This window comes from Galeopterus variegatus, unplaced genomic scaffold (genome assembly GCF_000696425.1).
Source record: "Galeopterus variegatus unplaced genomic scaffold, G_variegatus-3.0.2 Scaffold123, whole genome shotgun sequence".
NCBI classification, from domain to species: Eukaryota; Metazoa; Chordata; class Mammalia; order Dermoptera; family Cynocephalidae; genus Galeopterus; species Galeopterus variegatus.
In genome coordinates, this window is record NW_007726234.1 from 1,389 (window position 1) to 15,792 (window position 14,404).

Here is a 14,404-nt window from a genome sequence, read left to right on the forward strand (position 1 = left end):
CTATTGCAAATGACACTGAAGAGAACATCTTTTTGTATAACTTTTGGTGTTTAAAAAATAATTTTCCCTAGAGAGGCTCTATAACTTAGTTGTTACATGTGTAGATTCTGGAGGCATACTGCCTAGTTTCGTTTCTGATTTTCTATCTTAACTAGTTTTATGAACTTGTAATTTAAAAAAATATTTCAGGAAAATTATTCTGAAAAATATATCATAATTAGAAAAAGTAACTGAAAATCTTATTGTAATTACACACTTTACGTTGAGTGTGCATGGGGAGTAGAGGGGAGTTCTGTAAAAGCATGGATACTATAAACTTATTTAATATGTCCTTAGGTGATAATGCATGCTTAAGGAAAAAAACCGGTATAACCTGTTGCTTATTTCACAAAAGGCTAAAGAGTGAAAGAAAGATATGGTAAAGAAAGACATCAAGACTAGTAGTAGTGGTTCTTTCAGGATGATTCTTTTAAGGAGAACCTTAACAGAATTTCTCTGAATGTGTATCTGATTACTGTAGCCCTCAAATCTTCTTATTCCTGTATGCCTCATTTATTTTAGTGGGAAAACTGAGTATCAGACCACAAAAACCAATAAAGCAAGAAGATCAACATCCTTTGAAAGAAGGCCCAGCAAACGATATTCTCGACGAACTCTACAAATGAAAGGTGAAGTGCAGCCTTGTTTCAAAGGACTATTATTCCTTGACAACCAACCAAGTGCTGGTATTTTTTTACTTGAGGGGAAGATACCTGGATCTCTTTAGGTCTATTCCAGTCAACTAAAGTACTCTTCTGGCATAAGCAGTTTCATAAGATACACAAGGAAAAATTGCCTATATTGTTAGCTGAGATTAAACTTTACATCAATCCCAATTCAGATGGTATTCTGAAATTGTGTTCAGTTTTTGTATTGACTATTTTAGTGTTTCTGTGGAGCAACATTTTCTCTTCCTTCTTCACTTACAGATCTCGTTCATAATAAAACATCTCTTAAACCCCTTAGGAATTTAAAAAAAAAACCATTGGCATGTGATGAATAAATTTTAAGTTAAAATTATTTTTCCTTTTTCTAATTTATATTTATTTTTGTGGGGTACAGTGTGTTGTTTCAATATGTACATATAGGTAAAAATTATTTCATATTGTGTTATAATACTAAGGACTCTTGTTAAATGTAGTTTTTAAATTTAATCATCAATATGTATCATAAATAGACATTTCCAAATTCATAAATGTTACTTACTGTTTAAGATACTTCAATTATGTAAGAAAAAGCATGGTTTATTTTGACAGATAAATCAAAACTTGTCTTTGATTTCAAGTCTGAATTTGTATTAAAATACAGATTGAATTTTAAGTATATCCTTAATGTCAGGGTTGTCAACAGTTGTCCATAAACAATTGCCATGATGTGATATTTGGCAGTATTGTAAAAAACAAACACTTGATTTCTATTTGTAGTTTTTGGTGTGGCTATAAATTAAATGATATATAGCTATAAATGAAACTGTTTCAATTCGTGATGGTTTAAAACCTTTAAGTTACCTCTTGTTTTCCGCTGACAGCAATTCAGGATTGGTCATTTCACTATAGGAGGTTTGCAGATGGTTCTGTTTTAAAGGAAGGGATGTATGCTTATTTAATTGCTTTATTTAAAAATGCAAATAATTGCTGTTATTTCCTTTAATAGTCTGAGCCCCAGAACACTTTTGTGAACTGAAGGTTTTTAAATCTATGGTTAGGAAACATGGCTTATAAAGCAATTAATTAGTCAAAGTTTTACTTTGATGAATAGTGAAACAATTTATCATATAAGATGAGACTAATGAGATGTTATCTTTTTTCTTCTGTCAGCAAGTATAACAAAACCTGAGGAACTCAGGTGAGTAATGTCTTGCAATTTAGGAATTGATATAGATTGTTTTTGAATTTATGTAGTTGCTGTCATTAATTTTTAAAAAATATGTATTTTGGGGTTGTTTTTTTTTGTGACCGGTAAGGGGATCGGAATCCTTGGTTTGGTGTCGCCCGCACTGCACTCAGCCAGTGAGCGCACCGGCCATCCCTATATAGGATCCGAACCCGCGGCGGGAGCGCCACTGCGCTCCCTGCGCCACTCTCCCGAGTGAGCCACGGGGTGGGCCCAAAAAAATATTTTTTGAAGACATGTCAAAGTATCAAGTTGAACCTAGGCATTGGGGATGCAGCAGGGAACAAATAAACATGTAATAACTGATAAAACTGACATGAAGAAAAATAACACAATTTAAAGAAACAGTGGGATGAGGGTGGATATGCTATTCATAATGAGAATGACTGACATTTGTTATTTTCAAGTGACAGGATATAAAGATGAATAAATTATGGTTCTTGCACACAAGGAGCTCAAAGAACAAAGGCTGATTTATAAATAAGCAATTTTTTTTTTTGTCTTTTTTTTTTTTTTCTGTCCGGCAACGGACTGCAACCCTCAGTGTCGCGCCCGCACCAGACCGGGACCGGCAACAGGATCGCAACCCTCGGTGCTGCGCCCACCCCTCGCTCAGCCAGTGAGCGGGAACCGGTCTGTATGTGGGATCCGAACCCTCGGCGGGAGCGCCACCACGCTTCCCAAGCGGCGCACTGTAGCAGTGCGCCACCGGGTCGGCCCTAAATAAGCAATTTTATTCCTGGGATAAATCCCACCTGGTCGTGGTGTGTTATCCTTTTTTATTTTATATTGCTGGATTTGATTTGCTAGTATTTTGTTTTGGATTTGTTTGTCTATATTTATCAGAGATATTGGTCTGTAGTTTTCTGGTAATGTCTTTGTCTGGTTTTGTTATCAGTGATACTTGCTTCACAGAATGAGTTGGTAAATGTTCCTTCCTCTTTTGTTTTTTGGGAAAATTTGTAAAGAATCGTATGAATTCTTCTTTAAATGTATGGTCAGTTTTACCATTAAAGCCATCTGCCTGGACTTTCTCGATATGAAGTTTTAAAATTTTTAATTCAGTCTTGTTATAGATCTATTCAGATTTTCTTTTTCATCTTGAATCACTTTGAGATTTTGTGTCTTTCTAGAATTTGTCCATTTTATGTAAGTGATCTAATTTGTTGGTGTATAGTTTGTATTGGTCCCCTTTCCTTTTTATTTCTATAAGGTTAGTAGTGATGTACGCTTATTCGTTTCTGATTTTAGTGATTTGAATTTTTCTTTTTTCCACTTGTTCAGTTTAGCTAAATGTCTGTCAGTTTATTGGCCTTTTCAAATAGAACCAGCTTTTGCTTTCATTGATTTTTCTATTTTTTGATTTTATTAATTTTTGCTCTAATCTATGTTATTACCTTCCTTCTACTTGCTTTAGGTTTGGTTTGCTCGTTTTCTGGTATCTAAGGTGGAAGATTAGGTTATTTACTTGAGATCTTTATTTTATTTTTTGGTGGCCCGCTGGTACAGGGATCCAAACCTTTGACCTTGGTGTTATAATACCACTCTCTAACCAACTGATCTAACTGCTGGTCTTAGATCTTTATTCTATTTTAACATTGTATTTACAGCTGTAAATTTCCTTTCAAGCACTGCTTTAGTTACATTCAAAAGGTTTTGGTATGTTGTGTTTTTATTTTTTGTTCATCCCAAATTATTTTCTGATTTCTCTTGTGATTTGTTCTTTGACCTGTTGGTTACTTAGGAGCGTGTTGCTGAATATTTTATTCTTTCTTCTGTGTTCTTCTAATTCTGTTCCATGATAGTTGTAGAACATACTTTGTATGACTTTGATTCCTTTAAATTTATTGAGAATTGTTTTGTGGCCTACCATGTGATTCATCCTGGAAAATGGTCTGTGTGTACTTGAAAAAAATGTATTCTGCTGTTTTTGAGTGGAGTGTTCTATAGATGTTCTGTTAGGTCTAGTTAGTTCAAGTCTTCTATTTCACTATTCATCTTTTTCCTAGTTTTATCTATTATTAACAGTAGGCTATTGGAGTCTACAAGTATTGTTATTCAGTTTTCTGTTTCTTCCTTCAGTTCTTCAAGTTTTTGTTTCATGTATGTTGGGGATTTTTATGTAAAAATATGTTTATAATTGTTTTGTTTTGTGTGTATGTCTGGCCGGTTTTAGGATTTGAACCTGTGACCTTGCTGTTACAAGGCTGTGCTCTAACCAGCTGAGCTAACTGGCCAGCCCCTGTAATTGTTGTATTATCCATTTATCGTGATAAAATGTTCTTCTTTATCTCTAGTACCTTTTTTTTGTTTTAAAGTCTGTTTTGTGTGATATAAGTATTGCTAGCCCAATTTTCTTATGGTTGTTTTTGCATGTTATAACTTTTTTAAAAATCAAATTTGGGAAGTTTCTTCAAATACTCTATGCCCCTTTCTTTTGTTCTCTCCTTGTGCAACTCCCATTACATGTTATTACACTTGATGGTGTCCCACAGGCCTCCGAGTCTCTGTTCATTTTCCTCCCTCCCTCCCTCCCTCCCTCCCTCCCTCCCTCCCTCCCTCTCTCTCCCTTCCTCCCCCCTAATTTTTCTCAGACTAAATAATCTCACTTGATCTATTTTCAAGTTTACTGATTCTTTTTCCTGCTCAGATCTGCTGTGGAACCCGTAGAGAATTTTTCGTTTCAGTTACTATATTTTCAACTCCAGAATTTCTACTTGATTCTTTTTTATAATTTCTGTTTGTGTACTGATGCTCTCTATTTGGTGAGACATTGTTTGCATACTTTCCTTTATTTCTTTAGCTATGGTTTCCTTAGTTCTTGAACATGTTTAAAATATCTGATTTAGCCTGGCCAGTTAGCTCAGTGGTTAGAGTGCAGTCTTTTAACACCAAGGTCATGGGTTTGGAACCCCTTGCCAGCCCGCCACCAAGAAAAAAAAAAAAAAAGAATCAAAATTGCTGATTTAAAGTCTAGAGAGCTGGAGGAGTATTAGGTCCATTTTCTTGGCTTCACCAAACAGTAGAGCTGCCACCACCACATTAAGTTTGGGCAGAGAAGAACAGGGGAGCAGATTATGGCTCAGATACCACAGACTCAGCTCTTACTAAAATTTAGTAAAAGTTTTTGAATAAATGTTTCTGTACTTGATGTATGCCTCTGTGATAATTTCAGAGACTTTTAATGATTTTTTAACAATAATTTTCACCAAATAAGTGTTTCTTTTGCTGGGGAGAAGGTCTGCTTTTGTGTTCAAGTGCCCATATTGAAAGTCTTGCTTCTGATGACTCCATTAATTTTAATAGTGTATACAATGTATAGTCACATGTAATGCTTCACAGCAATTGGCATATATTAGAGTCTTCTGGAATACCGGTTAAAGAATCAGATTTAGATCATACCCACAAATCTAGTTTTTTAAAAAATTTGTGTGTACTCCTATATGGCAGATGTATGACTAGAGCTTTTTCAAAAGAAGTTGGTCTCAAGTGACAGAACTATTGCATAAAGGGAAAAAAAAAAAGGAGTTGTTTTTAGGTACTGAGTATGGTGAGCCTCACCTTGAGATGTCCTATTCAGTTTTTTTCACTTAGAAAGCTATTAAAGCCAGGATGTGATTAGTGATTCACTGCAAAAGCATCTGCTTTTTGAACAAGGACTTTCCATAAGTTTCTATAGCTATCAGTAGAGCAAATGAACAGAGCAGGGAGAAAATGAGGGATTCTCTCCATCATGAAATTTTCATTAGGTGAAAAACAAAATTATGTACCTTTTCTGGGCTGTACAGCTTTATTTTCCTTGGAGTTATTCATAAGAAAAATTTTGGAGAAATATTAGAGGTGTTCTGTGTTTTTTAAGCTATTATGTTTATTTAATGGATCATGTCTTGCTTTCCTGAAAGGGAGACTGGGACAGAATACTAGAGCTTAAAATCAGGAATGAGTACCTGGTGAAGTAAGCAAAAATGTAAACTAAGTATTCAGGCAGTGATGTGTAGTTGAAAAATACAGCTTCTATAAAAGGTTCTCCTTTAAGATATTCTGAAATACACATTTCTGAACAAAAAGTAAGTATGAATATATAGTTTTTTTCCTTAGAATTAAGATAATTTAGGGGCCGGCCCGGTGGCGTACTGCTACAGTGTGCTGCTTGGGAGCGCAGTGGCGCTCCCACCAAGGGTTCGGATCCCACATACAGACCGGTTCCTGCTCACTGGCTGAGCGAGGTGCGGGAGCAACACCGAGGGTTGCGATCCCGTTGCTGGTCCCGGTCCGGTATGGGCGCGACACTGAGGGTTGCGATCCGTTGCCGGACATGAAAAAAGACAAAAAGGAAAAAAAAAAAGAATTAAGATAATTTAACTTTAATGGCTAAATTTTATTGTGTCTTCATTAGTAATGCTTCTGGGTCTGGAAAACAGCAGAAATGGGATACTTAAGAAATGATACTTTCTTGTTGTTGAAGAATAGGCTTTTAGAAATGCAATGCAGAGCAGGACCCAACTCTCCTGAAGGTTATTGAGTGCCCCTCATAACAGTGCATGAGAGAACCTGAGCTTGGACCAGCATGTGTACCCTTTCACTCTTGCCCTTGCAGTTCTGTTTGCATGAACGGTTTTGTTCCAGTGAACCGTTTGAAAAGGCACAACTATTTGACCTAAGAAGACTCTTGACTTCGTACTTTGCAGTTTTGTAAAATGCCTATTTGAGTAAGAGGTTTTTAAATGACTGATGTCAGTCATTTTCTTTGTACTATTTTGTCTGCTAACTACTTCCTTGTAAGTCTTGATTAATATAAAATATCTTAAGAAGAGGTGACATTTTAAAGAATAGTTGTCATTTCAGTACTAGTATATTTTATACAGGCTCAATGGGCAGTCTTGAAGACAGGAAAGAGAGGAATAGAAGAAAAGCAAAAGGGGGATCAGTTATTGCATTTAGTCTCTTAAAGGGGGAAACTTGGACTAGGTCAGTAATGAGAAGTAATTCTTTCAGTAATTCATATTTGTGGAGGTGAAACAATATGTATAATCACGATAAAATAGTGCTTTCTAGTTTGTTTAGTACCTGAAATCTAATGAGTTTCTGTGGCGATGTCAACGTTTTGGTCAGCTTTCTGTGTAAGCAGTTCTTTCTTCATGGTGGTGGGTCAACAGTGATTGGTGATCATTTTCAGTCTTTGCTGTATATTTCAAATTATTGAAAATAGTAAGTTATCAGTCAATATCACTTATTTAAGTACTTTTTCTCATGTTATTCATATTGTATTCATCACCTACTAAAGTTATTCTTAGTTAAAAGAAGAGCTTCAGAGAGTAACCATGGGACCATAGACCAGTGAGCCTAACTTTTGTACCAAGCAGGCTGGATGAGATTTCACTAATGTTTAGGATTGCGGGTTACTTAAACCAATATAATGTATTCTGGAAAGAATAGTATGGTTAGTAAAAGGAAATCGTGCTTGACAAGTACATTCTTTGCAATTGCCTTGGCAATTTATCTATACTAAACAGTATTTTTTTTTTTAAGTTTTTTTATTGATTTTATTTATCACTGTTCTTTGTACTTTGCTAATATTAATTCATTTAATCCTCCTAACAGTCTCATGCAAAGGAAGAACCTGAGGTGCAGAGAGCAGAGCTAGTAGCACAAGCTTGGGTTTGAACCCAGACAGTGGTAGTGCAAGTTCTGGTTTAACTTGTAACTGAGATGTAGTTCATAAAAAATAGGATATAAAATGGGTTCACTCCTCATCACCCAGTCTTTTAGAAACGCTTCTTAATTCTTGAGTTCTTTTTTTGATCCTTTACTTGTTTATCTGGTTGGCTTTTACCATCTGGTAGTTTTTGTTTTGCTGTCACCCTCCCTTAGAAAGGCTTTTTGTCTGTTTCCTTTTACAAGGATGACATCTTGGTTGGAATATTGCTATCGGGAAGTCTGTGTCAACCTGATACTGGCAGTGATTTGCTTTTAAATTTCTTTGAGGTACCTGAAGTATTTTTCCCTTGTTTTTAAAGATCAGTAACTTAACCATAAGAGATTGAATGTGTTTAAATCTGTATCTCATTTTCCTGGAACACAGTGCTGCCATTAAATCTGTAGATTATTTTCTGACTTTTAAGGAATTTTCTTCTTATCACTTTGAATACATTTTCTTTTACGTGAGTTGAATTCTTAACTACAGGGATGCCAATTAGTCTTACGTTCGAATGAAGTTAGCAAACTTTTATTTTTCTCATTTTGTTGTGGTAATATCTCATCTTTTTTTTTTTTTTTTTTTCCTACTCTGTAGTTTTATTATAGGTTTTTTTCATTTGTTTGTTTTAAGTGCTTTTTGGGGTGGAGTGGGAGGGCAGTGGGTACAGCCTAAATGAAGACATATTTATAAATCATTTGGAGGGGATGGTATGCGCAGAAATTTCAAATATACTAAGGCCTTGAGTTTTAAAATGCTGAGCTATTGGGCCGGCCCAGTGGCGCACTGGATAGTGCCCCGCTTGGGAAGCGTGGCGGCGCTCCCGCCCAAGGGTTCGGATCCCACATACGGACCGGTTCCCGCTCACTGGCTGAGCGAGGCACGGGAGCAATGCCGAGGGGTGCAATCCCGTTGCCGGTCCCTGGTCCGGTACGGGGGCAACACTGAGGGTTGCGATCCGTTGCCGGACACGGAAAAAGACAAAAGACAAAAAAAAAAAAAAAAAAAAAAATGCTGAGCTATTGCTGACACTGGAAAATATTGAGAGGCTGATAATATCAGAAAAAAAAAAAAGACAGGTAAGCTTATGTGGGTATTTGTGCTAGATGTCTTGAATTTAAGGAGTCATTTATGCTGTTATCTTTGTTTTGCCATCTTCAACAGATATTGTCCAATGAATAAACAAGATTAGTAGAGAAGAATATGTCTAGGGCACAGTTGAAATATAGGTATATGGAAACATCAAATGAGCAGACTATAGAAAAGCAGGTATTTGCCTATAAGAGCAAACGTTTTCTGGGCTTCTGACATTCTTAATTTTAGGTATCAACAGTAGATTTTTTCTTTATTTGAAACAAAACATCGATGTTTTTAAAACAAAGTTGCTTTCATTGGTATATGTATTATCTTACAAAGTGAAGCCCTACAACTGTACATAGAGATTTTAATGTATTTTTTTCCTCCACTACAGTGTTCACAGTAATGTTTCAACACAGAGTAATGGCTCCCAGCAGGTAAGTCGGTATTAAACTTCTAAAACACTAGAACACTGTAGATTTTCACAGTGGTGTAACCTTGCTGAAGTTTTGCTCATTTTCTTTTCCTTATGACCTAAGAGGCTCAGTAATGTCTAATTCCCTGTTATTCTGTAAACAGAACAGGTACTCTAGAAAACATTTCTGTCCCTGTAAATCCAGGGAAATGAATGAAATATTCAATTAGATTTTTATCTATCTCAAAGGTGGTTTATGAAATTCAAGCTTTTGTTTATATTTGTTCACTATGTAGATAATATTCCATTTTAGTATTTTGTTTGCTGGTGAAGAGATCTTTTATCTAGGCAAAATTGGTGATTTTTATAATTTTTGTTCAAAGGCTTGGGGTGTGAGATCTACTCTTCCTGTGATTCCTTCCATTTCCTCTGGTCCTGTGCTGGTGGAGATAGAGAATCTTCCACGGAGTCCTGGAACAGACCAGCATGACAGGAAATGGTTTGTTAACTCCTTAAAATAAAATATTGCTTGCTTAATTGTATTCTGAATTCCAAGATAAAATCTTAGAGTGCTTTAAATATGATTGAAAGCAAATTATTCATATTTGTGAGCTCAAAAGAAGCATATTATTGAGCATTTGGATTGGGATGGGGAAAATAAGGGATGTGGATGAAGAAGGGAGTGCAATTGGTCTAAATGAAGAAGATCGGACAGCTGTCCTTATTTTGATTAGCATGACGTGGGAGTAGTCGGTGGTTCTCTATAGAAAAAACAAAAACTTCCCTGCTAGTCAGTAGAACTTCTTCTCAGACCCATAAGGAAAATATGTCTGTTACATGTATTCCATACAGCATGATGTTAGTGTTTTGGATATATTTTCTTCATTAAAGACTGAAGATAGTGCCGGCCCGGTGGCGCACGGAGAGTGCGCCGCTTGGGAGCGTGGTGGTCCTCCTGCCGAGGGTTCGGATCCCATGTGGAGACCGGTTCCCGCTCACTGGCTGAGCGCGGTGTGGGCGCAACACCGAGGGTTGCGATCCCGTTACCAGTCAGTAAAAAAAAGACAAAAAGGAAAAAAAAAAAAAGACTGAAGATAAAGCCAAAAGGGAAACATTATTATTATTGAAGTCTAATAAAAAAAAAAGCATGAAATATTCTTTTCTTTGGAGATTGAGAGATAATCTGATGACTCTTATGGCTGGAAAGATATTTCATTTATTTTGATTTCCAGGGTCTTTTTCTCAGTTAATAGTAAATACACAGATAAATGCTGATAATACAAAGTCATGGGTTTGGATACCTGTACCAGCCAACTACACCCCCCCCCAAAAAAAAAAAGTAAATACACAAATATGGATACTTTGTGGCTTATTGGGATTAATCAGTTGGGTTCATCCTTTCCCAAATAAATGTTTGTGGCTTGGAGGGGCTCCTTGGAAATTATTTGATTGAATGGTCATGTTGGGTATATCATCTGTTCAAGTTTTGTGTGTACTTATGAAATGAACATTGATAATTCATAGGATTTTTCTCTTTTTCTCTTGCTCTTAGCTTGTTTAGTACCTGAAATCTAATGAGTTTCTGTGGTGATGTCAAGGTTTTGGTCAGCTTTCTGTGCAACCAGTTCTTTCTTCATGGTGGTGGGTCAACAGTGGTTGGTGATTTTTTTTCAGTCTTCGCTGTATAGTTGTTGTTTTTTTCCCCCACTGTTATTTCGGCTTAACTAACTGCAATGTGCTTTGCTGTGGATGGTCGGGCAAATTTTTGCTTCAGTTCCAAATAACTTGTGATTAGTTTAAAAGTTTAAGGGGATCCCTTCTCCATTTTCTTTTCTTTTCTTTTTTTTTTTTTTCTACTTGGGAATGTGGTGGGTATACTTTGTGTGTGTGAGTGCATGTAGCCACACACTTAAAAGTATAAAGAGTGAGGCTTCTAAATGTCAAGTTTTAGTCTTTATTTTTTTTAAGCTATTAAAAAAAGTTCCTTCAATTTCTTACTGAAAACACAACTCCAGTTATGTTTTATGTCCTTGATGTTACCACTAAGTCTTATTGGCAAGGAAAAATCGTACTGAGACTTCATCTATAAAAGAACTATCTTAATCTCTGCTTGCCTTTTATATTAATATGGAATGAGAGTCTGATTAGTTTGCATCTCGTATATGACACTAAATCTTTGAGTTTCTCCATTTTAATGGGTACATATTTAAATATATTAAATTTGGTTTGTTAGGCACTACTCAGTTCCTTTGCAGCTTTTAGAAAGAGTATTGAATTTGGTTGAATTTGAAGAAAAATGAAAAATTTGGAGATGTGTGTCCTCCTTCCATTATGTGGTTGTGCTGAGATCTCCTTTATTGAAATGAAGTAAAGCAGTGATTCTTAGAACCTAATGAGCCTCACTCAGAGTATGTCAACAAGGGCATGGAACTGACTATAGAGCTGACAGGTCTTGGAGCTAATGTATTCTTCAGCCTTAATTTAAAATGCATCCTGCATTTCATTCTTTGTTTCTGCATGCTTTGATTCTTGTTAATATTTTTAAAAGAATATAAAATGGTCCTCCTTTAGAAAGTGATAAGTTAATAAAATTTGGAAATGCTCCCTAAGTTTGAACAATTGGTCAGAATAATAGACCATTCTATTTCTGGCAGATAACTTTTAACCAATTTAATTCAAACCTACTCCCTATTCAAGTCTTCACCTTTCTCTTGCTGCTATTTTTTAAATGACACCATTATGTGGGGGAATGATTTGGTATATCAGTATCTTAGAATTATCAAATACATAAAGTATTACCTTTTAAGAAACAATTCATGTTTTAAGTCCATAAATCATTCATAAACAACAATAAAAACAATAGTATTTAGAAAGTCTTGGATCTATAGGAGATAACATAAACCTAATTTAACTTTCTAAGTTTTTAGAGACCCTAAATTCAAAGTTGTGAATTTTGTTGGTTAGGTCTGATGAACAAGTTGTATTTCAGTTGAAGGAAAGAAGATGATTTTATTGTTTGCTCTAAAAAAAATTTTTTAAAGCTTTCCAAGTTTGTTCTGAAAATTATTTTAGTTTCTTTTTCAGCTTCCCAAGGATAAAAAGGTGAAGATTAATGTTTTGGTTGAGTTAGAAAGATAGCACTATATTTAAAAATCTGTTTTTAGACATATTTTATATTTGGGGTGATTTTTCCTTTGTAGTTATTTTAAATATGTGTTGCCCTTTTAGCCGAACCACAAAACTTTGATTTGTTGAACCTTGGCAAATGTTTTCTTTCTACTGGAGGACTCTGATCAGTTCTAACCAGGAATTGCATGTTCTAGAGGCCTGTTCTATAGCACTGTAAAAAAAAAGGAATCTAACATGCTTATTAAATTATTTCTTAGAGGGAGCTTATAAAATCTTCACATTATCTGTACCTGTTGAATTTCATTTTGAGGTCCTGTGAACTATGATTATAGAAGGAGCAGTGGTTCTCTGCTCCTTCCCAATTTTTAATTGGGAACATTGATGTAAAATTACATGGCCTTTGAGGGTAAAATATTTTTTTCATGCTCTTCCTGAGTTTTGTTTCCTAAATTTCAGTTTTGTGAAGTCACTAAAATTGGAATACAGTTTTTATAATTGTCCTTTATCACATATGCATTTGTCCTTATGTAGATGTCTCCTTTCAAATATTCGAATTAGCATATTATTAATATTTTTTTTCTTCTCCTTAGAACCCCAAACAACATTTCTGCCTTTGATTTTAGTAGCAACATCAGGGACAGATACATTGTGTCTTGCTGTTTGTGAAATTTCCTCTTTAATCAATTCACTTAACTGATTCTGGTTATTTACATGTATTTCCATATTGACATTTTCCTTTCATGTAACTTTGTAGATTTTCCTCTCTCTGTTACTCTTGACTGTTATCATTGCATGGAGTAGATGTTGGTAACTACTCGTAGCAGTGGTGCATGCTGGTCACATTACCTTTCTTCTTTGTTACCTCTTTTACATCCATTTACTCCTTTTGACTAACTGTGCTCCCCTCCCACCCCCAACCATCCAGGCTCTCTGCTGCCAGTGACTGCTGTCAACGTGGTGGAAACCAGTGGAACACAAGGGCCTTGCCCCCACCCCAGACTGCACATAGAAACTACACTGACTTTGTCCTTGAGCACAATGTGAAGAATGCAGGACTCCATCATGATGTTTATTTTCCTGGCCATGCAGCCATGACTGAGATATGAGTGTTAAGCCTCTTAGGCATTGGGACTGTCATGCAAGTTGGTGGTATACATTTTCTGGTGTTTTTAAAGGATTGATCACATTAGGAGTATTTGGGAGAATTTATTTTATACTGAGTCACTAGTTGTATAGTGCTGTTTATAATTGAATTCTTCTGTGAAAGGGAAAAGAACCTGAAGAAGCTGTGTGCCATCAATGATAACGACAAATGTTTTTGTGTTGAAAAGATCATGTATGCCATTGTGATTTTAGAAAGGTTTTTCATGATTATAGCATGTTAATACATAACTCACAGTGTATCACAGGAGAAGGTTTGTGTTTGTGAACAAGCTGCTCATTATCACCCTATCACATGCCATCCAAATAGATTGAGGTTAAAAGAATCAGACACACTAAAAAGCACACCCAAAAAGAAGCATGTTCAGGTGTGATATATCAGCCTTTTATGATATTTTTATAAAACTTGTTCTTCTATACTATTTTAATACTTCTACAGTGACCCATGCCTTAATTTCAGTAAAGTGCCTCAAATTTTAATTAATGTAATTTTTAACTTAAAACACTTACTTTTTAATATAAAGCCACAAATATTTTAAGTTACCAGAATGTCTGGAAATTCTGTTAATGAGGTGATTCATGGAGAGAGAGAAATCTGAATGATTACTTTTGAATGGTTAACTGGTTAACCAGTGGTTAACTGAATGGTTACATTACTGCTAAATGGCTATATAGAATGGAAAATGTATTTAATTTTGTCTTTTCACTTTATTCTCTTTTCTCTTTCATCTCATATGCATGACAGATTACCCAAGTTTGCAACAGCCTCATAATCTGGCCTTGCACGACCTTTACAATAAAATCCTGAAACCAAAATCATATCATTTTTAGACAGATTAGATATGTTTTACTAATTTTGATCATTTCTGAATTTCAGAATGTATTATTCAAGCTCTTTGGTCTAATTTATAGAGGCAAATTATCTAGAAAAGGTCTGTTTCTGATGAGATGGCAAGTGATGTAGGGGAAGCATTTCTTCTGTCTTTTACAGTTTT

General features: G+C 35.4%; 1 protein-coding gene across 1 annotated transcript in view; it reads left to right on the forward strand.

The window, feature by feature from the left end:
- Nucleotides 1–561: 561 nt before the first annotated feature.
- The window catches only part of LOC103603731 (band 4.1-like protein 5), a gene marked incomplete at its 5' end in the record, with an annotated part of 104,406 nt that continues 90,563 nt past the window's right edge, over nucleotides 562–14,404 (forward strand). Inside the window, 4 exons of the mRNA XM_008588311.1 lie at nucleotides 562–668; nucleotides 1,857–1,884; nucleotides 9,099–9,141; nucleotides 9,503–9,618. Coding sequence (XP_008586533.1) covers nucleotides 562–668; nucleotides 1,857–1,884; nucleotides 9,099–9,141; nucleotides 9,503–9,618 — 294 coding nt within the window. The remainder of the gene's footprint in view (nucleotides 669–1,856; nucleotides 1,885–9,098; nucleotides 9,142–9,502; nucleotides 9,619–14,404) is intronic.